The sequence below is a fragment of the Coenobita brevimanus genome, chromosome 110 (genome assembly GCF_032717465.1).
Source record: "Coenobita brevimanus isolate Jiangsu-jjx chromosome 110, ASM3271746v2, whole genome shotgun sequence".
NCBI classification, from domain to species: Eukaryota; Metazoa; Arthropoda; class Malacostraca; order Decapoda; family Coenobitidae; genus Coenobita; species Coenobita brevimanus.
In genome coordinates this window covers 2,561,142-2,586,367 of record NC_137063.1, presented here as the reverse complement: position 1 = coordinate 2,586,367, position 25,226 = coordinate 2,561,142, and the positions used below count along the sequence as shown (strand labels likewise).

Genomic DNA, 25,226 nt, shown 5'->3' with positions numbered 1-25,226 from the left:
AAGAGACTGGTGAGAGGGCAAGAAGTAACTGAAGAAGGAAAGGAAAGAAAGAGGAAGGGGAAAAAAAGAGAGGAAAATGATGAGGGGGCAGTGAATAGGAGAGAAAGGAGATTGATGAGAAAACAAGAAGTAACAGAAGGAGGAAAAGAGATGGTAAGGGAGCAGTGAAACTAAGGCAACAAATGTTAACCCATATGCTGCACGTATCATTAGGGTTACATGTAGATGAGGGGAGAAATTGTAAGTCTTTCTGGTAGTCACAATAGCTGTTACTTCAGCCAATATTTGTTTTTCAAGACTCACAAATGCCACTATGTCGGTTTAACCTCTGCATAGTAGAGTGCAGGTATGTCTTTAGAAAGCATATCAGTAAGCAGGTTTGGGCATACAGGGTTTTAAGGAAGTGCCAGTATGTGTCTGACTCAAGATGTGGTTAACATGTTAGTTATTACATATTGTAGTGGATTTCAGTGATTCAAGATACACAGAGTCAGGTTACACTGGACTTCAGGTTAGTATATTGACTGCAGTCAGGTACCTCAGCTGAGGAGCAGAAACTGTACATCACCAACAGGACAGTGGAACATGAGGGCTGAAGAGATGATGGCTGTCTAAGCACCAACAGAAAGCCCAGTCAAGAATGATGAAAATCAGTAAAGCAACTACAGTATTCCCGTATTATGCAGATAAAGGTGTATACCACTGTTGGAAGGGTTAACTGCATTCACAGTGCAGGCAACGGTTGCCACATTGACTGGATTTTATGTCTGTCGTGAAATGCTACAGGGGCCAAGATTGATCTCTTATGACTTAAATGATCTGGACAGTGGTAGTGTTGCCTTGGACCCTTTGCTTTGAAGTTGGTAATATGAGATTGGCTGTTGCTTTTCTACTGTATATTCTCCTCACTTTCTCATTTTATTCTTATTTTGCTTTCATTCATAGTTTATTACCTTATTGTTATCCCATTTCTTCCTTTATTTCATTCCTCATTCCTTTGCTTCCCACACTGCAGCCAGTGAAAATATTAGCCATGGTTTCCCTTTAGTAGAGTCATAGGCAACTTGTGTTTCTTCTTGCCCCCATACATACTATTCTTTTAAAATCATTATTGTCTTTTCCTTCCATGTATTTGATCTAGTGCTGCATTCCTTTCTTCTGTTATTAAGGTACTGTTTATTATTTCCCCAATCTCATGCTTCCTTCTGCAGGCAGTAGAGATGTCGGATGGTGTGAGTGACCAGGCATTAGTGTCACAAGAAGCCTCTGAAGAAAAGCACCAACTAGCAGAAGTGAGGATGCAGAGGGTGGAACAGGAGCTGCGGCCGCAGTTATTGCGTGCACAGGCTGACGTTAGCACACTAAGGGAAATGAACCGTGCTGTTGATAACACGCTTTCTGCCATTGATAGGTATTGCAATATGATATTTTTTCTCCTATCTTTCCTGTTGATGTCGTACTACCTTCAAAGATCATGGAGTAGATGATTGTTCACTTTATTCATTTATATTGTTTTAATTTTAGTGGTCTGTATGTATGTCAAGAATGACACACAGACAGATCAGGAAGTTAATGAAAGGCAGATGAACACTTCTGGGTTTTATTTCTTTTAGATACAGATGAGGTACACTTGCAAAACACCTAATTTTCTCTCCCATGTTAACACTGTCCCTACTACTCATTGCATGACTTTCTTCTTTTTTGTTTAGCGGACTCAGCCAGCTGAACCAGGTAGAATTCGCTGAGAAGGCTGAGAGGCTAAAGGAAAGCGCTGTAAATGCTCAGGCAGAGGCAGAGGAAGCCATTCAGCAGGTCAGCAATGTGGAGAACTTGTTGACGGAAGCATCCACAAAGGCTCAGCTTCTTAACAAAAATATCGCCGATGGCAATCGTTTCATCATACACGGAAATGAGCATGGTAAGTTGAAGTAAAATATAAATTTATAATAGATCATGGTGGTAGGTGGTGGCAACCATCATTCACCCACTTGATGTAGTGATGCCTACTTCTTCCTTCACCTTTGTCATTCTTTTTCTGTGTCTGCCCTCCTGTCTTCCTATTGCTCCTGTTTTTGCTGTCTCTCTTCTTTCTGTTTCAAGTGGCTTTATGTTGAGGGACAACCCTTATGGTTTCCTGTAAGCCAGGAAACCTTTTGCAATGCTGGGTGGTAATCATAAAACCAACACATATGTGTTTCTTGTGTGTCAGCAAGTGGGTTGGCAGAGGGTTAGTGCCCCTCCCTGTAAAACTATTAACTCAAAGACAAACAGCCATCCCTTACTGGATCATGGCATCTGACTATAGAGAGATAGGTAGATACAGTAATAGATCAAGAAAAGGGGTGTGTTGTCAGATTTCACGGTGTTGTTACAGTAATTGTTTAAAGGAGTGATCATACACATGCACTGGAACAAGGATTCATTGTGAAAATACAACAGAATTGGTTGGAGATGAAGAGAATCCAAGTCAAGGTGATACTGTTGAACCTTCACAGTGAAAAGAAAATACAGTATCCATATTATAGAGACATTGGCCTTGCTAACATGTGTAAATTTGGTCACCTGATGCCAGCTCTTCAGGCTGCTTAATCTTTGACAGCATCTCACCAGAAGGGATATGGTTTGTTGAAAGTATGGTGCAGTTGCAGTGATTAAACCCTTTACACTTCAGGATTTTTAATTTGCATGGTTGACACTGAATAGTTTAGCAAGATATAAGTAGACTTTGACACAGTTTGTACATTGCTGCCAAACAGTTTTATTCAGTGATTTTATTCATCTGTTGCACTGAAGTATTTTAGTTTATTAATGCTGTCAGGTTCATATAACCCTCCCGTAGTTGATTGAAATAGTCTGGCATTAGCTGGAACTGAATATTGTACAGTAGTTGTTTGACTGCGAAAGAGTTAAAGGTGACACTATTAATATTATTAGTCTCATATGACCCAGTTAACTGAATTAAATTATTTGATGTTAGCTGGAATAACATACTAGAAAATGCGGTGATAAGAGAATTAAGGCGGCATCTAACCCTTCCAGTTGGAAAAGTGGAGCAGAAAATCAGCGAAATGACCGAGACAGCATATTTACTTCAGGAACAGAAAGTTGTAATTCAGAACAAAGGTATAGATGTGGGAGAACGACTGGAGAAACTGCGGAACTACATCAAGCAGACACGAGAACTGACCAGCAAGATCAAGGTGGGCGTGTCCTTCCAGCCATCCACTACGGTTGAGCTGCAAAACCCACAGGATCTTACCAAGGCAGCCACGTCCACCAAGGTTAGTGAGGAGAGGATAGTATTACACCCACACTGGCAGAGTGAGAGCTGATGTATTGTTTTCAGTAGTGTGTGTGTGTGGGTGTGGGTGTGGGTGTCTGTCTGTCTATCTGTCTGTCCATCTGTATGTCTGTGTATCTATCTGTTTGTGAACAAATTCAAAGAGTTTATCCAATTTCAGCCAAACTTGGTGGTAGGGTTGAAGGGTAACCAATGAGGAAACTTATTGTTTTTTAATACACTAGGTCATAGGTCAAGATCACAGGGTTAGGTCAAACATTGACCTACAAAAATCATCTCAAACAATTTTTAACCATTTTTTACCAAGCTTGGCAGAATGGTTGAGGGTAAGGCAAGAATGAAGTTACTTGATTTTAAAAACACTTACTCATAGGCAAGGTCAAAGCTGACTTTGTGTGTATGCTTGTTAGCAAAATAATTCAAATGTGATTGATCTGATTGTAACCAAACATGGTGGAAGTGTTGAGGGTCAGTTAAGGAGCAAAATCATTGTTATATAGAGCAGTAGGTCAAAGGTCAAGGTCACATGGAAAGGTCAACATAAAAAGTTTTTTCCCAAATTAGACCAAACTTTCTGGAATAACTGAGGATAAAGCAAGAATACAGGGATATGATTTTGTGAACAATCAGAGGTCAAGATCACAGGGTAAGGTCAAATTCAAACCAGAGTGTGTGCCTGTTAACCCGCCCCATCCCGACCACTTTTCCACCTCTGACTCCCCCCAATCCCGACCATTTTTGGAAAAAATTTCTTTTGGTTGAAACCTCTGCTTTTGGTGAGAAACATCGAAAATTCATAGAGAAATCGCTCACCTGAGGTTTAAAATACTCGATCCAGGTAGCAGTACCTCCTTACCTGACTGGGTTTTCCAACAGGCTGCCACCATAGAAAACGAGTTCTATGGGAGGGTAACTATTTCACACCACTCATAAACGTTATTTATTTATTTACTTGGTACGAATTTATATGTAGTACAAGAGTATTTTGGTTTTCAAACAGTAATATAGGCATTATAAGCATTGTTTCACTCGCTGACTCATCACCATACTTGACCTTTTTTTGCCACATTACCTGATCATCATTTCTGACTGTTTCATCCTCTAATGCTATGTAAAGCTTGTCCTCCATATTGTCATTGATTGGGGAATCACTCTGGCCCTGAATTTCATACCATGGCATGACATGGCTATATTGGCCAGGTCACTGATAACAGGTGAATTGCTGAGACAATGGCATGCAGGGGGGGAGGGGAGGTCATGCTGGGTAAGGCATTGTCCCTGCCTGGCATCTTGTAGAGGAAGGTGTCCCGTGTATAAGTACCAAAAATCACTCGCGAATATTGAAAATTGTGCAAATTAGGGACCTTGCAATTGATTCGCGTTTATGTACGTCGACGGGATTGGCAGTGACAAAATGTGTGAACGTTAATTCACATCAACGGAACGCCGCGAGTTAACAAAATAATTAAAACAATTTTGATCTGGATTGTGTCAAACTTGGTGGATGAGTTAAGGATCATGCAAGAGGCTGACTCACTGTTTTTTGGAACAGTTGGATAAAGGTCAAGGTGACATTGCAAATCCATCTTAAGCAGCTTTATATCTGATGTTGACTAAAGTTTGTGGGGGAGTAAGATAAACACAATAATAGATTTGCCTATGAGAATAATCAGTCAAAGGTCAAGGTCAGAGGAAAGCATACATTCCATGGTCACAGGACAGAGTCAGCTCAGACAGGTTTGATCTGACTTAAACCAAACTTGTTGGAAGGATTGAGGATTATACAAGAAAGAAGTAAATTGATTGGAAAGTAATCTGTTGAAGGCCAAAGTCACACGACAAAGTCAAGTATTCAGTCCTTATGCCAATTTGAATTTGTTTGGGGGGGTTGTATTCTATGAAGTCTCCTTCTTGTGCCAGTGAGTGTGTGTGTGTATGTGTGTGTGTGTGTGTGTGTGTATGTTTTAGTTGTGCTTGTATTGTGCTATTTTAATTGCATTTGGCTTCTTTAATTGCATTTCCCTAAACAGATTGGAGGCTGCACTATGGTAAAGTAATGATTCAGGAGATAGGATATAAAATTGGTGTGCAGAGATGTCTATTTTACAACAGATAATGTGTTATAAGACTTGACAGTGGATACGTTGCTTATTATTTTGAAATGTGAGAAAGTCATTAGACAAAAATATTACCTAGCTGTGTGAACCTTGTGATTGCATGCCTGGCAGCTGTGCGTTTTCCCTTGTGTGTGTGGACGTGGAAATTAGCTGAGGCTTCTGCTGACGAGGTGTGAGGTAGAGGTACGGAAGTTATCATTACGAGTTAGGATTATGTTAAGACATGCTTTGAGGTATATTTAAATGATGCCTAGCCAACAGGGTCATTTATATCCTTTGTGTATGCATCAGTGCTCTCAGAGGGCCATCATTAAAAGACAAAAGGCTATAGTAAGGAAATTCATGCTCATTTGGGGATTTCTTTGCCTTCCAGTGAACTATAGTATTGATGCACAAAATTGTTTTATTTCTATTATATATAAGAATGCATGGTGTTTTTTCTAAAGGAGTTAGTGCAAGAACAATAAATTATGAAAGAGGACATTTTGCTCATTAGACTAATATATTACAAATACAGTTTTTCATTTGATTTTTTGGGCATATGGATGACACCTTCATGAAATGGCCCTGTTGTACTGTTTTGTATTGTGCTGTATATTACTTAGTTTTTACTGAAGTCTAGGCCAACAAAATCTCTTGATGTTCCATGACTGAGCTGTACACAAGTTATTTTTTCCGTCTCGCTTAAATCTGTGTATTCCTCCAGGTGTCACTGTTTGCCCAGACGGAAGACCCCTCAGGCCTTCTTATGTTCCTTGGCACACCAAAAGGTGGAAGTGAACAGATCCGGCGCACCACCAGTGATGATTTCATGGCCCTGGAGGTGGATGGAGGATATGTACGGCTGACTTTGGACCTGGGAGCTGGACCATACACCATTGAATATAACAAACTCTTCATTGCTGATGGAGAGTGGACCAAAATCATGGTTGAAAGGTAGAGCTGTGCCAAACTTCTAATTATTATAGCTACCTTTTTTATAAAGGGTCGTATGTATATACTTAAAGTTTGCCTGCTTTTGCAACTCAAGTATAGGTTCATGTTAAGATTAATAATAAGTAAATGTTATAAATATCTTCCACAGAACTGGAAAGGTTGTGCGTCTGTCAGTGGAAAGAGAGGGGATGGTGTTGGAGCCTGTTGAACAGGTTATGCCTGGCCGCAAATCTGTCTTCAACTTAGACCCCAGAGTTTCCAAGATCTTTGTAGGAGGGATACCACCAGGGGTAGAAGTAGACGAATCCATAAGTAGCACCTCTTTCATTGGTGCCATGGAAGATTTGCGTATTAATGATCAGCCATTAGGACTGTGGAACTTTATGCAGAATGGCACCTATAACAACAGGCAGAGAGGAGCCATGGCAAGGTCAGTAGTTGGATAGATTATAAACCAACTTCAGAGAAGTATTATATGCAAGCAAGTGCTAACATTTTGGTTAAAGTGTGCTTCACTGTCTGTGACCTTTTTACAAGCCACAAAATCCAGCTATGTTCATCACTATTCTCATGTCATTTCCACTAATAGTTAATTGTATTAGTCTTTCAGTCTGCCCTGTTCAAATTTCTTGTATCAGGTCTCCAGTTCAGATCCCCCATTACAAACTCTGTAACCTCATTGCATGTGGTCTGCCACTTTCCCAAGATTATCTGAACACCTGTCCTTCTTATCCACACCTCTTATTATGCCAGTGTTCATATGCAGCACAGTAATCAGAGAAACCGTTACTGTATCAAACTCAAACATAACTTACATGCACCTTGAATTAATACATAGGTAATCACTCATTCTTCTGTGTCATCCATTACAGTTTTCATCATGTAGTGAACATCTTTTCATCACCCGTGAGTGGTCATATCAGATCTAATATTTTGTTGCACCTCGCCATTCATCTACATCACTCCCAGTCAGCATCTCACTCAATACCAATACATCATAAATACTTTTTTTAATACCTGCCTTTACATTATCCATTCATTTACTTTACTGGGTCTTCAGCAGTCATGGAGCCTAGGCCTCTGGCTGCTCTCGTCTTTTTTGAGAAACCCCTAGGCATTGGGGTTTTCAGCACACACCACCTTTTTCTTATAGTTGCATCATAATAACACGTGATTTAGGAGGGCAGCACTGTCTCTCTCCTGTCCCCAGGTGAGTCTGAGGGACTCCAGGGTAGACCACATTACCCTTGGGGAGAAGTTATCGATGATACCTCAGGTTTACACATGTACATACCAATATTCAGATGTGTGAAGTCTGAAACCCAAAAGCAGAAGGCCCATGTTTACCGAAAGATCTAAAGTGGTTGTTGTGCCATAGTTGGAAGCAGTTGATGTACAGTGATCCCTTGGTTATCGTGCATCATTGGTACAGAGCCAAGTGTACGATAACAAAAGCACAAAATCTGTAAATTTAACCAAATTGGTACTGGCCACCCCACTCAGAAACCCATATTTTTCCATATACAACAATTTATACCCACTAAATATACATACTGTTATGATAAGTTTCAGAAACATACATAGGCATCTTTGAGTTAACAGAAAGAGATGGACTTGAGGTAAGGGGTCCTTAGGCTATGGGTTGGAGAGATAGCACCCTCCACCATCTGGGATTAACTCCTCGAGTAGGCTAGAACCTTATCTTTGAATCCCTCAAAGCCATCAGAAACAACAGATATTATCATTGTCAGCAGAAACCAGCTCAGGTGCATGATAATTTTTTTTTTTTTTTTAAGCTGAAAAATGCGTCATAACGGCAGGAGTGCAGATTTTCCTCTTGCAGTGGTAACAAAAACTGCTACAGCCAAATGTGCAGTAACCAAGGGATCGCTGTATTTGTTTAGGTGATATATTAGTATCTGTGCATGCACAGATGCATCTTCAGGAGCACAAATGAAGTAACCTATTTTTACCAGGTGGTCAGGTTTTGTCTGTGTGTTAATTTTGGTAGTCACATATACATGCACAGCCAGATAACTGGCAGAGAGGGAGAGAGAGAGAGAGAGAGAGACCATATGTTTATGGTTTGTTATAAATCCTTTTTTGTAGAAGCAGAAACCAACAAGATGTGACCGTGCTAGGAAAATATGAATGACTGTTGGATGAAGTTCATGGATGAAAAGTCAAAATGTAGTAGTACATCAGTTGCTCTTTACCTGCAAGTGATCAGTAGGTGTAGACTAATGAAATCTGTCTTTCATTGATTAGTTTAATCCATGTGAATTACCTGACAGGGATCGGCTAGTGAACCTAGTGCCCCCGACGGGCTTGAGATTTGGAGGTGAAGGCTATGCGGCCATGAACACAAGCGGCTTCAGATTCCAGCGACAGTTTGATCTACAACTTGACTTCAAGACATATGCTGAGGATGGCATCCTTTACATGATTACCAGCGCTCCAGTGAGTCTTTCATCTGGTGTATAAGGAAGTCATAAATGAGTCAGTAGCTGATTGCTTGCTTGTAGATTTATTGTACAGTACTGTGTATACAAGTTACAGTGAATCCATACATTTATTGAAGGACAGCTTAGTACAGGTGTACATTTTCATGAATAATTATTGATTAATTTGTTCAGTGCAATTTGCAAACCTTCAGAAGTGTCCGATTTTTCTGTGTTTGAAATAATTGATTTAAGGCTGTATAATCACTGCATGATGAAGAGCCATTTAAATGTTTTTCATTTGCATTGTACGGTACTAGAAACATGAAGCAGCAAGTATGCTTGGTCAGCCATCTGCAGTTGGTCATTTCTGGAGCATGTTTCCTCAGTCTGCCTATTCTTCTGTTTTCATGGCATCTCAGAATGTATGAACCTTAATTTATCTCACTTGGGTGACCTGTTTTGAGAGGGGCATATTTTATGGGCTTTTAACTTTTCGTTCCTTTTATGTGTATAAAAATGAACCCTTATTTTTGGTTTACGTATTGTCATTATCAAAGTGAGACACTAATGATGCCTTCCCTTCAACCCACAGAATCAGTATATGACCCTGGCACTGGAGGAGGGCCATCTGCTCTTCCAGTATAACCTTGGAACTGGGTCAGCCACAATGCAGTCAGACGGCACCTTCCACAATGGAGAGTGGCATCACGTAGAAGTAGCACGACAGGACAACAGGGGTGTCCTCAAGGTTAGTGTAGTATTTTAGGTAAATTTAGTCTTATTTAAAGTACTAGACAGATGCATTATGTTATGCACCAGTTACTTAGTTACCTGTACGTTGGACGTGTAGGGATAAGTGTCTTTGCTGGACAAACCTAAATATGATTATTGTGAATTATGGTTTGCTCTTCATATAATCATGTTTGTATGTAGGCTCCATATTTTGAATGCTTGTTTATATAAACCATCCATCCATCCATCATCCAATCCTACATTGCCCCATGAGGAGCGTAGGAGCCCGGGACTAGGCAGTTGGTCCCGACATTTAAGATGAGAGTGATTTAAGAAGAGAGTGAACTAATTTTTTAATTAATAATACCATGAAAATAAGAAACTTATGGAAAGATGTTCAGAAATGTAGGAGTTAATGAAAAAAAATGAAAATTTAAACAATAATAACAGAAGAGAAATGAGGAGCAACTGGCAAGATTGTTTTGAAATACTGATGAAAGGGAATGACTCAAAGAGAGTACAGCACACCCTCATTTTATAATTAGGATGCATGTGAAAAAATCCATAGCATAGTGATTTACCCTATATAGTCAGTTGGCTTCAGTGGGGATACATTTTTGACCAAGGGTCACCCACCCAACAAAGCCTAAAAACATGATTCCAACCTACCCAGACTTGTTGTTTTTTAACTCCACTGCACTGCAGTTGCTGCTTATCACCAAATGTAACCATAAAGGTAAGTTTCCAACCTAAGCTGGTAGTTATTTGACATCAGGTCACTTTACTTTCTGCTTGAACTCCAATACCACACTTTTGTTCCATCACGGACAAACTCACCTGATAGTGATGAGTGCAAATACCATCTTGGAACAAACAGATGACTGTACACTTGCGTGAGGGCGATTGTATAAGCGAAAATAACGATTGTATATCAACCAGGGAGGCTTTGTAGGGGATCATAATCATCATGTAAGTGAAAATTATGTTGTATATTGAAAAAAGGTCCTAACTTTTTTTCTTTTTTTTATCTTATGAGCAGTTCATCCCATACTGGTTCATCACATATTCAGGGTCTGCTGTACTGGCTTTGGTGGTACATAAAGAAAGGATGTGGTCCCTGAAGATGTGACTGAAGCCGATGTGAAAGTGGTGGGAAAAGGTTGAAGAATAGGAAGGCATTAGGTGTGGATGACAGATATGCAGAAATTGTGAAGTATATAGTGGAGGGAAAATAGTGATGTTTTTGGGTAATATGCCAGAAAGCCGACATGAGTGTATTTACAGCAGTGGGATTGAAAAAAGTCATGTGTGTGTCTTTGTGGGAAAGCAAAGGTGACTGAAGTGATTGTAAAGAGCAAAGAGATGCAGTAAGTTCATTCATTGTAAAGTTAAAAAGAGAGCCAAGCCTATGTCGTGTGCTGCTCCATACATCCAGCCATCATCTCCTGTCTGTTTCCTAGCCTCGCAATCTTCCATACCTCACCTTCTTCTATCTATCTATCTATCTATCTATAGCCCGACGCCCTAATCCCGCAAAGGGTGGCCGCAGACAAAACGCCTCCAAGTCACTCTGTCACCCACCATTTGACTACCCTCCCCCCAACTCACCCCCCCCTCCCTCATATACCTCTCAACTCCATCCCTCCACCTCATCCTCGGTCTACCCCTCCCTCTCCCTCCCTCCACCTCACCTACATACACCATCTTAGTCAGTCTTTCATTCTCCATTCTCTCTACATACAGTACAATCCCAGCTATCCGGTATCCAGACAAACGGAATACTCAGAACAACGGGAAAATTCAAGGGCTGGTAAAAATGTCAGTAAGTTATAACTGTGCGCCAATTTGAATGGACCGCCAAACTGCCGTCTGATCGTGTCACGCGAGGCTGGGTGAAGGCAGACAAAGCTAGGTGAAAGCATTTCCAGCTAATGTAAATCCCTAGCAAATCCTCTTAACCACCCCTCCTCTCCCCCTCTTTCCTCTACTTGAATTCAGTCATCCTCCACACCCTCCAAAAATCACCAGTCTGCGTTTTGCCACCAGACAGTAAACAAGCTCTCTTGCTATTGTGTTCCACTGATAGACGGTAATTTGTACACTCCAAAATGCCTAAAGTGCAAACTAAACGTAAGCGTATCGTGCTTACCTTGAAACAGAAGCTGGACATATGCAACAGACTTGAAAAAGGCGAACATTATAAAACACTAATGGCTGAATATAAATGTTAATAAGAATGAAAGTTTACTTTGTTGGAAGAAAAATAAATAAATAATATGCCTGCATTTCATACATACATCATTTATTTTATTTTCTGCAAAACAGCTGAGTGGCAGGTGAGGGGTGGAGTGATGGAGGTCAAGTGGGGTAGAAGAACAGTCGGAAACGTAAACAAACTCACGTGGAGGCACAGGTGTTGTGATAATTCTACAGTGCAGTCTTAACACATCATCAGTTCACTAATAAATGTTCAAGCTTTTATTTCTTTATTTTATTTTTCAATTTTTATGAGTACAGTACATATAATGAATACAGTAATTCGGTAAACAATGGACTGGTGCAATTTGCAGTACTGGAAATTGCTAGACATTGCACACGTGCTTTATGACCATGGTGTGTGCTTACAAGGCAGTTTTTCAGGTGGAATCTCTTAGTGTAACCCCTAATGTGACTGGTGAGTACCTGAACTGTATTTACTGCTGTAATAACCTTTGTATAGATTTGACTTGAAAATCAGAAATACGGGAAAAATCTGTAACCGGGAAGGTAAATTCCCCAAGCCACCCGGTTAACTGGGATTGTACTGTATTCATTTTCTATACTATATCCTTCCACCATCTTAGCATAAGTTGTTTTTTCTCTCCTTCACTTAGAAATATCCTTTTCATCACCAGGTTGGGTCAGAACAAGTGCGTGGAGAGGCAGGTGGTAATGGGAGAAGACTTGCCCATGTGCCAACCATGTTCTTCGGAGGGTACCCAGGCGAGCATGAATTCCGAGAGGTGACCAACGAAGACTTCCATGGCTGTATTGACAAAGTTGTGGTTTCATCAGTCACTGTTGACCTCTCCAAGAGCAAAGAGACACTGGGCACAGTCCCGGGCTGCCCCATTCAGGTAATTACCTACTGGTGGTGTGTGGGAGAATGATTCAAAGTTTCATTTCACATCACTTGATGCCATGTGGGATCTCAAGTTGTTGTTGTTTATCAGCCTTAATCTTTTTGCCTGGCACACCCATCAACTTCAGGCAGGCAGTTGCCCCTGCAGGGCCATCTCGTGTAGAGAACCGATGTTCCCTTGTGGCTGACAACACCTCGCCACAGTGAGGCACGAAGAAAAGTGTGAAAGTTTGGTTCCTGGATGGATGCTTTATTTGCATCTCTCCACCCAGTAGTAGTAGTAGTAATAGTTGTTCTCTAGGCAGTCTGGCCAAACAGCCCCGAGTCCCTGAGGAAGGCTATGGCTGAGACCAGGCCATGTGTATGTTGTGTTGCTGGTGCAGGTGATTGTGTGTAATGCAGTCTTCCATATGCTTAATAGTATGGGGTGCTGTGTTACATCCTGGACAGGCATCAGCGACAGAGTCATCCAGCAACTTCTGGTATCTTCAGAGGGCTGGATGATGCCCACGTCTCAGCCTGGCCAGGTGGACCCTGTCCTCATGAGGGAGACAGGATTCAGAAGGGTGGATATCAGGAGGTCGTGCATGCAGCTGTTTCTTGTCTTTAAGTGACTTTAAGTGACTGAATGGAGCGGTGAGTGATTTGAGTATGGATATGCTTCTGGAAGTTGGTCTGATGCCGGCGAGGGGGGAGAGATGACAGTAGTTGTGTACGATATCATGTGCTGGGTGTTGTTTTGATGTTCCATGGTGTATGTGGATTTGCTGCCATGTAGTGTAGTGGATGTTGTGGGTTTGTGGAGGCTGCAGTGAGAATTTGGGTGCCTCTCATGTCTAGGTGATCCTTGACTTTGAGGACTTGATGTAGGTGGTCTGTGGGTGTAGTAGCTGTGCAGCCTATTATTATTTTTAGGGTCTTGTTCTATATGGTCTGTAGAGTGTTGTAGTGTGTTTTAGTGAGGTTAGAAGCCCAGGCAAGGATTGCGTATGTATTGTTTGTATACTGTGGTGGTGGTTTCTTTGTTTTGTCCAAATGTTGTATGGGCAAGTGACCTCAAGGCATTGAGTCTTGGTGTTAACAGGGGTACCATAGCAGGGTCCACTTCTCCCTGTAATTTGGTTATATGGATACCACCCATTGTTGTAAATGGTTTCCTTGGTGACAGGAAACCATTAGGTTCATCACCCAGTGTAGAGCCACCTTGAAAAACAGAGTACAGTAATAAAAGTGACGGGAAGGGAAGGGAGAAGCAGGAAGAGAGGAAGGCAGACAAAGATAAAATAAAGGTGAATGAAAGGTGGGCAGCATTGCACCAAGAGTGGATGATGGTTACCTCCACCTATCACCAGGGGATCTTAAGTAATCATAATAACTGGGCCTGTCTTTGTGCTGATGTTGAAAAAAAAAGAAAATATGTAGAAGGACATACATAGGCCTATATACATATTGTAAGGCAGTGTTTTGTGCTTGTAATGTATATGTATTGTATGTACCAGTTTGTTTTGAAAAAATTTAGCCAAGCACACATGTGTCCTATCTGTTAACCTGATGTTGGCTGTTCATGGTACACAGTTTCTGGCAGATCTTTCTTCATTGCATAAGGTCATTCTCCTTTCAGGACTTCAGTGCAACCTTTACTGCTGCATTTGACAACTCAGAGACTTTCAGTGAGTCAGGCACAAATCTTTAATTTCCAGGCTGCCTTCATACAGTTCCTTCTATCTGTGCCTTCATCTCTAGTTTCCTCCCTGGCCATTCTACAGCTGCTGTTGTAGATGGTCACAGTTCATTTGCATTTATCAGTAGTTGTGTTCTCCAGAGTTCTCTCTTTTAATTATCAGTCTTCCTCTTGTTCACCAGTGACCTGAGCTGCATATGTAGCTCTGTTGACTCATACTTTGTTAAATCCACCATCCACTTTTCCACCTGCATCTCACAGCATTTATTTTAATAGTTACAGGATGAAACTATGGTACACCTAGTTTTTTACTTATCTATTGTTTCTCATTAGAGTAAAAGAAGCCTCATTATTTCTCATGCTTCAAAACAACTCCTCCATCATTCAACCTGCCAAATTCTCTCACAAGAATATGCCATGATTTTTCAGCATGCACTTCAACACCTTGCAGATCATAAACAAAAATGCTTCATGTATCCTCAGTGGCTGCACCAATATCACTCCCACAGCTCACATAACTTTGATACCAAAATCCTTCTTGTCATTGTATGACAACTAGACACAAAAGAATCGCCTCACAGACATTATCAGATGCTCTTTGATAACATCCCACCTCCAGTCATTCTAACACTAGCAATGAAGAAATACTAACATACTCATTTCACATGCTGGGCAGTACAATACCTTGATCAGAACACTATACTATAAGCCCCCCTCTTGACATTCAGCCATCAGAGGTATCCTTAATAAAACAGAACTGATCAAGTCCACCAAGCTAGGCTTAGATCAGGACATCAACCAGCCCTCCTCAGTTACCAGCTTAGATTTGAGCTGGGTGGTATTACAAATAACATGTACTCTGCTTGTAGAATAAGCCTACAACACGTAAGTGACATTTGGAGCACTGCACAACACACTCCACACAAAAATGCAGACAACATCAGTGGTATAGGGAACGAGTGGGATGATCTCTTAGGGGCAGTTGTTTACTTACAGTGAACAGACGTGCTGGTGAGGCATGATCAGTGTTGAAGAACAAAACTAATCACCCCTACCCTTAACTTAACTTCTCTTCTGTATTCCCCAAGGTGGCCAGCTTGGTGTCATTTGAACCCTCCTCCCCTGGCTATGTTAAGTTTGGCAGCCCAGAAGGTAGTGGTCTGCAGCTGGTGTTCAAGTTCAAGACAGATCAGCCTGATGGACTTATTCTTTATGCGTCTACAAGGAGTCAGGACAGCTATGTCTCCCTGTCTCTGGCTGAGGGAGCTCTTATCTTGAGGGCAGCACCAGGAGGGGAACTCAGTACTGGTATGTCATGCTGTTGCACTGCCAATCCATTATTCAGGCAGTCCTCATTATAAGCAACTTTTGCTTATTTTACAGTATTTTATTTTATTTTATATTATTGTATTGTATTTTCTTTAGTTATTTTATTTGATTCTTTTATTTTGTTTATTTATTTTTTTTGTCATTAACCTCTGCCAGGCTGATTCTGACTAAGGTAGTTTACTTCCCCTGAGGCATTGTTTTATAACCAGAGTAAATTGTACCTCATATGAAGCTTACAGTTTGGCCCACACATCTGTCTCTGTTGCCAGACGTCTCAGTCCCCTAAGAGGTGACCACAAACAAATCACCTCTTGTGGTCAGTGGTGGTGCCCATCATCCACTCACTTAGTGTAGTGGTACTCTGTTTTGGGTAACTCTACATTGAATGACAAGCTTAAGGATTTCCAGTAAACCAGGAAATCATTTAATACTCTGGGCAGTAACCTTATAACCAACCAACACACGTCCCCTACATGTCAACACGTGGGTTGGCCGAGGATTAGTGCCCCTCCCCAGAAAACAACTACAGGGTAACCAAAAATACAAACAAGAGGGCCTATGCACACCTTCATTTTATCTCTCATGAGGTCAGCAGCTTGGCAAGGGTTAAGTCTTTATTGTGTTGATGTATTCTCTGTTTTATTCTTTATAGCACCTGATTATCTTATTTGGCTTTGGAGAGACCTTTCATTGTGGCAGAATTCAGTGGAGATTGTATCTAACCTCTTCACTGAGAAAGATTTTCTTGTAGTTAAATGAAGGTATCAGAAAGACCAAGAATACAGTGAATTATATGTGACAGTCAGGGGTTTAAGACTGCATTAACAAGACAGAAATTGCATGTTAAAGTTCCATGACTACATCAGATTTGCAAGTTTCCCTCAGTTTACAGCAGCTGTTATATGGACAGAGTTGTGATGTTTGAGAGTGGATCTTTGACATGTAATGAGGATGGCCTGTATCTTTTGTCCATTAGTTTGTACTCTTTCATACTTGGATACTGACGCAGACTAGTAAAAGGTTATGGAAGTTTGGAAGCATTACTAATTACTCTGGAATTAATTTTTATTGCCTTCACACACTTTTATTCAGCACAGGAGAGAGTTTTCTTACCGGAGGAGTTAGATACCTTTCATTAACTAGTCAGGGTTCCAGGGGCTTGAATGGTGAGTGAATGGGAGTGTGGCTCATTCAGTTGGGCAAACTTTGGTTACAATCTTATTCTTTATTTTTTTTTTCCTGAACCTCTGGCCACAGCCTCATTCTACCTAGGGGTGGAAAAGGAGGTCTGGACAATGATGATGATGATGATGATAATGATGATAAATACTAAAATCCTTTTATAAGTTGAATAAAATCATCTTTAGGTAGCAAGAATAAACAGTACTAAAAATATGTCATCGAATTCAAAGGGTTAAATATCCAATCTTAGTTTTGTATTGGTATTGTCTTTTGTAGTTTACTCCATTTTTTACCAAGTAATTTTACGCTACTTGGGAAAAGCTTCTTGTATAGTAAGGAGTTAATTAAGACTGGATCTAATCCCTCCCATTTGAAAAATCAACACAATTATCTAGGGATGAAGGCTTAATAAAATAAATTGTGGCAATTTTGAATCCCCAGGTTCATACGATAAATATAACGACAGCGAGTGGCACGTAGTCATTGCATCAAGAGAAGACAACGAGCTGCGTCTTGACATCGATGATTTCAAATCCTATAAGTGAGTGACTGCTGTTTTTGTCAGTTCAGATAAGCTACAATTCTTTGTCCATATTTCAAGTACAGTACAGTCAATCCTGATTATAAGTCAGGGATATGTTCAAAGATATACTGTAGCCATTTTTTTTTCCATACATGTGATGCTGTAAATCAAGGAAGCTATAAAAAAAATTACTCGCATACTGACACTCAGGGGAATGCAACTAGTCACCCTTGCCTTAAATATTGGAACTTAGAAACCCAGTCCCAGGGTTGTATGCTCCTGACAGGGCAGAAGAGAATTGGATGGTAGATAGGTACCTCTATATCCACTCTCTTTCCTTATAGAGTACGTGTGGGAGAACAAGCCATCCCCTTCGATGGTCCTGTGTTCTTTGGTGGAGTGCCAGAGATATTCAAGATCTCTGCAGCAGCCTCAGCCACAGACACCAACTTCTTTGGCTGTTTGGGAGATGCCACTTTGAATGGTCGCATCGTGAACTTTGCCCAGACAGAGGAAAATGTTGGGGCACATCTGGAGAAGTGTCCACTACAAAGGATAACATCTGTGTTCTTTGACAGGGGACAAGGTAAAAGCTAGAATTTATTGGATATGCATGTGCTGTGTTTTGTTATAACCGTCAGTCAGACAGCGGCTTAGGTCTTCACAAAGATGGTCAGAGTGGGGCCAAACCTTACTCATGGGGAAAAGGGAGGGCCACTAAGTCCATTGTGTAAGTGTATTAACTCATTTCCAAACCACTTTCACAGCAGTGTGCACAAATTAAGTAATCCAAAATTTCCAATGACCTAGGCCCCCCATAGCCATGTCAATGCAGCCAGAAGATATCTACCGGTACATATTTATTTTCTGGCTGCCACTTGATGGTTTTGCACTGTTCATCTTTGGAGAGATCCCTTTTGGCTGATGGAGTTAGTGGATAGTTGTTGACTTCACAAGATGAGACAAAAGCAAGTGTTGCAGTGCCTTACAGTATTACCGGTATACCTGTACTGTACAATAATGTTCTGTATGCTGTAATTCCTCACTTATGCTGACACTTGTTCACTACCCAGCAGTATCATGTACTAATGTAAGCTTTATAACATTAACCAAAAGTTCAGCTGATGATCACTGAGCCTTTGTTATCCCCAGCACTTGGGAAATCATTGTCCTTGTTCAGAATCTGCATTATCTTTGAACCATCATTACCCCAGCCAAAAGGGTTGATCATTGCTTGTTCAGAAACCGTATTTAGCTAATAAATTTTTCACCAAGGGGAGTCGGTAAATTTTATAGCTTGATGACAATCTTCCATGGAGAGAGATAAAGGAGAGGGTTTAAGTTTTGGTCCAAAAAAAAAGAGAGAAAAGAAAGATTTTAAAGGATTTTTTTGAGGGGTAATCAGACTTCCCACACAAAGGGTTGAACTGACATGCTGCTCTTCTTTCCCATGGCATACCATCTTAAAGCTGTGGAAACTGTGCAAGTATATTCTGAGAGGCAAGGAGATACACAGCAGGCAGTATCATTCAGTCCCCTGTATTTTCATAAAGTCTTACATATAATCACAGTCTTATATCACAGAGTTATCATGCAGCCATCTCCTCAACTTACAGCTGCATTGAGATAGCTGCCTCACTGGCCCCTCTGTTTTGGTGTCTCCATGGTCTTGCAGTGGACAAGTATTAGTTGTGTTTTGTAATGTACTAGCTCAGATAACTTTAACATTATGCTATAGTAGGACTCACGCACGTTTGCGGCTGTGGTGTGGCCCGCACCTGTGTACAATGGTGCCACGTTTCCCCAACTTGCGATGTGAAACGGAAGCTATTTATGTACAAGGCATCACAAATTCGATAAATTCAGATGAATAAAACTTACATTTGTGTATTTTGATGGATGAATCAACAGTAATCTTATTATGCATAAACTATTTATACAGTAACACAGAAACATGGCATACATATTGTACAGTGTTGCTAAAAGAAATTGTAGTCACTTTTAATGGTTTTTAGCGTAGTTTTAGGGTGGGTAATAATATCACAGTTATGGATATAAGATAATGAGCCTGAAAAAAGAAGAAATATGCCAATATCCAAAGTAAAAGAAGTAACTCATGTAATTCTTGTGAGTGGCAACACTTACCCAGTCTGGCCTAAGGTAAAGTACGTACCTCCGTAGACCCAACCATAGCTTGTACAGGTGTTGCTAGGGAAAAATGCTCACATTTACTGGCTTTTACCATAATTTTAAGGACGAGGAATAATCACATTTATAATCATAAGCTAATATGTAGGACAAAATAGTAGGCATATGCCAATACCGAAGTACTGTAAAAAAAAAATTATTCACTCGCGAGCGGCAACACTTCCACACCCAGTCGGTGAGAGAGAGAGAGAGAGAGAGAGAGAGAGAGAGAGAGGCAGGAGAGGGGCATGCATTGAATGCATTGTCGGCATCACTAAATATAACAAAACCAAATTAACAAATGAAAGCACAATTATAAATAACTTATAAAAGAATCAAAAGTACTCAGGGTGGCTCACATTTCCTGCCAGGAGAGAGAGAGAGAGAGAGAGAGAGATAACGGTATAGAAAACGTGGCAACACTGTACACAGGTGCGGGCCACACCACAGCCGCAAACGTAGGCGAGTCCTACTATAGTCTTGAGTTTTTTTTGCTTTTAATGGTTACATGTGTGTTTATGACAGCATTTACTAATATCAGATCCTGTTTTGTTGAGTGTTCTGATTCCCTGCCTTTGATTATAATTCAAATGTTTGTGTGTGACGGCAGATTTTATTATTTAGTTGTCTGTTGTTTTGTGTGTTTTGCTTATGTTTACCTGTTTGTGTACATCTGTGTAACAAACAGCAACCAACACCAGTGGATATCCAGATCAGCCAATTATAGCCGAGCTGCCTGAGGTAGTGGAGCAGGAGTCTGTCTACACTACCCCACCACCCATTTATATACCTACCACCACCACAGCAGCCACTGCCTCATATACTACAACAGGTACTTTTTAAACAAACTGTAAGTACAGTATTACCAGTACTGATTGTACATGACATGTACGCCATATGTAGTTTATTTTTTATTTATTTTTTTTTTTTGAATACAAATATTCATTATTTCTGTTTTCATTTATCTATTGTGGTGGGTGCCTCCACCTGCCTTCCATTCAGTCAGTGTAGTACTGGCTTTAGGAGACTTAACTGAGTGACAGGTCACACGGTTTCCTTTAAACCAGGAAGCCAGTTACTAAGTTGGGTGGTGACCATATAACCATATGATGCCTGGCAGTGTTGTGAATTGAGATGCTCCACCAGAATGAGCCTGTAAGGGTTCATATTCGAGGGAGTGGTTGGTGTTTACTGCTCACATAATGCCATTCAGGGGTAAGTGAGGCTGACCACCTTGCCATAAATGTCAGGACTGAATGGCCGAGCACTGGACTCCTACACTCCTGATGGGGTAGGAAGGGATTGAATGATGGATTGATGGATCTGTGATACCTGTTAAGAAATAAGGAACCTATATACAGTAGTGTCATAAAGATTACTTGTTTAATCATTAGGTTAAGAAGATCCCTATTTAAAACCAGTTTGATTTAATACTGTATCGATAATGCCAGCTGTGATAAGTCTGCTTTTCTTGGAACTGTAATTTTGTGCCACAGATGTGCTACCAAAATATGTAGCGAGAGTTCTTAACAGGTAAATTGGTCGTTTAGAGTTGGCAACGGTTATTCAGATTAAAATAATTAATGGCACTGACCATAATATCATTCTACTTGTGTAACTTTTATTAATGCAGTTACTGTGACATAAAAAGTGATAATTCTACCAGTACTTACATAGCAAATTCATTGTGGAACTCAAAATCAACATTTTTATATTATTTAATTTTTGTATGTAAGACAGTCCATTTTTCCCAGTGTGTGTGTGTGTGTGTGTGTGTGTGTGTGTGTGTGTGTGTGTGTGTGTGTGTGTGTGTGTGTGTGTGTTTTAGAACCAGATTTATTAACGTATAGATTTGTCACATTCTTATTTAATAGAATCTGATTGCTGAGGTTCATTGTATAGCCCACATACAGTAAAACCTCACTATAACGGACTTCAATAGACCAGAAGTAGCTTTTATCAGAATCGAGGAGCTTCCGGACTAAATTCATATATATTGGATAAAGTCCGATTAAGTCAGATGCAGTCTGGACTGCCAGGCCACATCGGCTATGTTTACCACAATAAAGTAAATAAAAGACATGTTTATAAGTCAAAGAGTGGTGAAAGGGGTATATCTGAGAAAGTTTGAAGGTGGGAGGTGTGATAGGGCAAGAAAAAGTTGACAGATATAATAAATGGCTGTTTGCAGCAGCAAGGTATGGAGAATGATGAAGCTAGGAAACTGACAGCAGATCAAGCTGGTTAGAAGAATTTTGTACAGATTGTATGACAGGGGTTTGGCTTCCTTATTTTTTCCAGTTAAAGTGATAGTCATCAGATAGACTGACGCTGATAGGTGGTTATGAAGTGTTTTAAGTGTTAATGTTTATGCCTGTGAGATAGAGTCAGGTTTCCAGGGGTGTGAATGATGAGAGAATCAGAGTGTGACCCATTCAGTTAGGCAGAATTCGGTCAGTTTCTTGCCTTTTATTTTCCCTCAGGTTTGCTGGACCCTAGCTCATCCCATCTTAGGGTGTGAAAAGAGATCAGGTTTATGATAATGATGAGAAGACATATCAGGAAGAGTGACTGATCCACTTGCCTTAAGTGTCTGGACTGAATAAATGGATGGATGGATGGATGGAAGGACTTAGTTTGTAAAATTAAATGCTCACTCAGTGTCCTAAAAGAGGATAAAATAAGGCAGTCAGAAGAGGAACACAATATGAGATAAACATTGGTAGCATTGTCCTAGCTTTTTTTCCCACGTAATGATAGATGCAGACATAGAGAAAGAGAAGGTGCAGAATGGAATAACTATCAGCAGTATGCCCAGTGAAATGGCCCACACCATCATCCATACATCATTCTAACCCTCAGAATCCTGGTTTCACCTCACAAGCTTAATCATCTGCACATATATATTCTTTTTTATACTTGTAGGGATAAATTTAACTTTATTAAATGATTTATTACTATTTATTATTCTTAACTTACACCATTCGTAGGTGGAAATAAAGGTGATGATTATGATGATGTGTACCTCCATGCTGCCAGGTTTGCTTTTTTTTCTTTTCTGAAGCCTGGATATGTGAATAGAAGACTAAGGTGATTGAAATATTATAGGTCATAGATGATAAATCATGACTGAGGTGATGTATGGTCAAGAAGAATGGTGTAGAAGTTTTCATCACCTGTACAAATTAAATAGATCGAAGTACTGTACTGTACGAGATCAGTGAACTCATTGATGTAGAATGAGAAACTTTACACAAGTATAAGTTGACCAAAAAAAATTATGAGTAATTTAACTGTGGTTGCTAGTGGTGCAGCATTCTTTTAATGTAAAGTTGATAAGGCAGGGGAACTGACACAGTGATTGAGTTGGCTGGATGAAATATGCATCAAGGAACACATGACATGGCCTTGGCACCTCTCTGAACTTGATAGTTAATGAAATGACTGTTTCTGGCAGGTGAATATTAAATGAAACATCAGTAAACCGTTGGGTCTGGTTAGTACTTGGATGGGTGATCGCCTGGGAACACCAGATGCTGTTGGCATCCCTACGTGTCAAGTGGGGTTGGTGGAGGATTAGTGCCCCTCCCTGTAAAACAATTAACTCTAAGCCCTTGGCCACCCCGTTTGGGATGCATGGCGTCTGGCAGTGGATGGATGGATGGATCAGTAAACCCTGGCTGTAATGACCCCAGTATAGCGGATATCATAATTATTTAACAGACACTGCAAAGGCCACTGAATTTCCATCAGCAAAGGCCACTGAACTTCCATCAGCTCTAATGAATAATATCCTTTAAATAGGGCACAATGGGTCACAGTACATGTATTTCTAACCCTTTTTACCCCAGCCTCATCTGAAATTGCCCTCTCCCCATCGTGAGTACCGAGTCGTAGTTACAGACTATAGTAATACTGGATTAGTCAGTGAAGAAGTGCTGTGACGAGGATGTGAATTAGCTGCAAAAGGGCAAAATTATGGGCCTAGTTAGTGTATAATGGGTACAGTGTACATTTTTAGTACTAAAGTATGCCATTGTACTGATTAATTTTCAAATGTTCTTGAAACCCCACCTCGAGGGGGTGGGGGACCATTGGATATAACAGACTGTTGGCTTTATCGGATCACATTGCTCCCAAGTACTCCGCTATAGTGAGTGTCTACTATATACAGAAAAATTATAAGAAAATGCATGCAGATAATTAGGCTATTGATAGGTAGCCAGGATTCCAGAAGCTTGAACGATAGTGTGAATGATTTTGTGGTCCGTTTTACCAGGCTTGCGGTTGATAGGTCTCCCACTTTCATTCTTTCTCTATCCCTATTTCTGGATCCTACCTCACCCCATCTTTAGGTGGGATAGCCATAGCAATGATGAAAACTGTATGCATGGTGTGCTGTATTTTGAGTTGAATTTTTAATATGGTCCAAATTTTCAGAAGAGAGTTACCTGGAGACAACAGAATTGGTGCCTTTGGACAGGTGTGCCCTTCCTGAGGTGCCCATCGAGGAGGAATTTGACCCCCGTTTAGGCAATAGATTCGGTGAGTGTTATTGGCGGCAACAGAGGAGGTAGTACATATGATTTTCCTTTTCTTTATTTCTTTAATGTAAATGTTAACCCCTTCAGAACAGTGATGTTACTTTTATTTCTTTTGCTACCCACAGACAATTTTATTTACTTTAGGATCGGCAGACAGTTGTGTTCATAATGGAATTGGCTCCTTGAACTGGAAGAGGTAGCTGTAGCATTCATTTACCTCTTTACTACCGGGTATTCTTGTATACTGAATAAAATGTTATGGTAATGGCAAGGGTAACGAAACACGACATCCTCTGACTGAAGGGGTTAAATGAGATTCATCATTGGTACATCCATACCTTGTAAAATATAATGGATTTGAGAGTGTTAGAATATGTGTATGTAAAAATTATGTTGGAACTTTAATATTTTCCTTAAGATGAGGATATGATGCATCTTAAAATTAGGAAGTGTGACACAACAGATATTCTTATGTGGATATACAAGCTGTTGATCAAGAAATTTTTAAAAACTATACTGTTCCATGATCTGTTAATGCCACTGTCAAACTTGAATCCCTAGATCAAGATCATCAGGCCGGCTATACATTTGGTGAGTGAGAGTGAGAGTGGGTGGTGGTGTTGATGCATGAGCCAGCACTGTGGACTTGTGCCAGGGCATTCATACCTCCTAACTTACTTGCTATTTTGTTTTTACCTGACAGGACTGGGAAGCTCTCACAACTTGAGATTCAGTGTACGTTAGTTATGGGGAAGTAGTGAGTCTCCTCATTTATATATCAAGCATCCCTCTGATCTGATTACCCATGGCCTTTAACCGAGCTGAAAAGAGTCAGTGATCTTTGTCAGGTTATAACAAACATGCTACTCTATTCTTGGACATGACACTCAAATTTTTGTATAACCAGCGTCAGATCCTATTTTTTGAAATGGGTTGGGGCAGCATTCATTCCTTGTAGATGATTTTCTCCCGAATTTTGAAATTTATAAGTTTTTCTTTGGAAAAAAAAAACAAAGTGTAATCTTACAGAGCTTTTAAGTTATGGGATAAGGTCTGTCAACCATTATGATGAACTGTGGTTTGGATTAAAGGTAAATAATGCAGTGAATTCTCAATGCATTACTCATAA

At 40.3% G+C, this 25,226-nt stretch overlaps 1 protein-coding gene across 1 annotated transcript in view; it reads left to right on the top strand.

Moving 5' to 3' along the window:
• The window catches only part of LanA (laminin subunit alpha), a 115,969-nt gene that overhangs the window by 78,025 nt on the left and 12,718 nt on the right, over positions 1–25,226 (top strand). Inside the window, exons 42-54 of the mRNA XM_080286082.1 lie at positions 1,212–1,411; positions 1,710–1,918; positions 3,040–3,281; positions 6,125–6,354; positions 6,503–6,784; positions 8,649–8,814; positions 9,391–9,546; positions 12,425–12,646; positions 15,421–15,640; positions 17,285–17,384; positions 17,711–17,952; positions 23,994–24,098; positions 24,659–24,688. Of these exons, the coding sequence (XP_080142208.1) occupies positions 1,212–1,411; positions 1,710–1,918; positions 3,040–3,281; positions 6,125–6,354; positions 6,503–6,784; positions 8,649–8,814; positions 9,391–9,546; positions 12,425–12,646; positions 15,421–15,640; positions 17,285–17,384; positions 17,711–17,952; positions 23,994–24,098; positions 24,659–24,688 (2,404 nt within the window). The remainder of the gene's footprint in view (positions 1–1,211; positions 1,412–1,709; positions 1,919–3,039; positions 3,282–6,124; positions 6,355–6,502; positions 6,785–8,648; positions 8,815–9,390; positions 9,547–12,424; positions 12,647–15,420; positions 15,641–17,284; positions 17,385–17,710; positions 17,953–23,993; positions 24,099–24,658; positions 24,689–25,226) is intronic.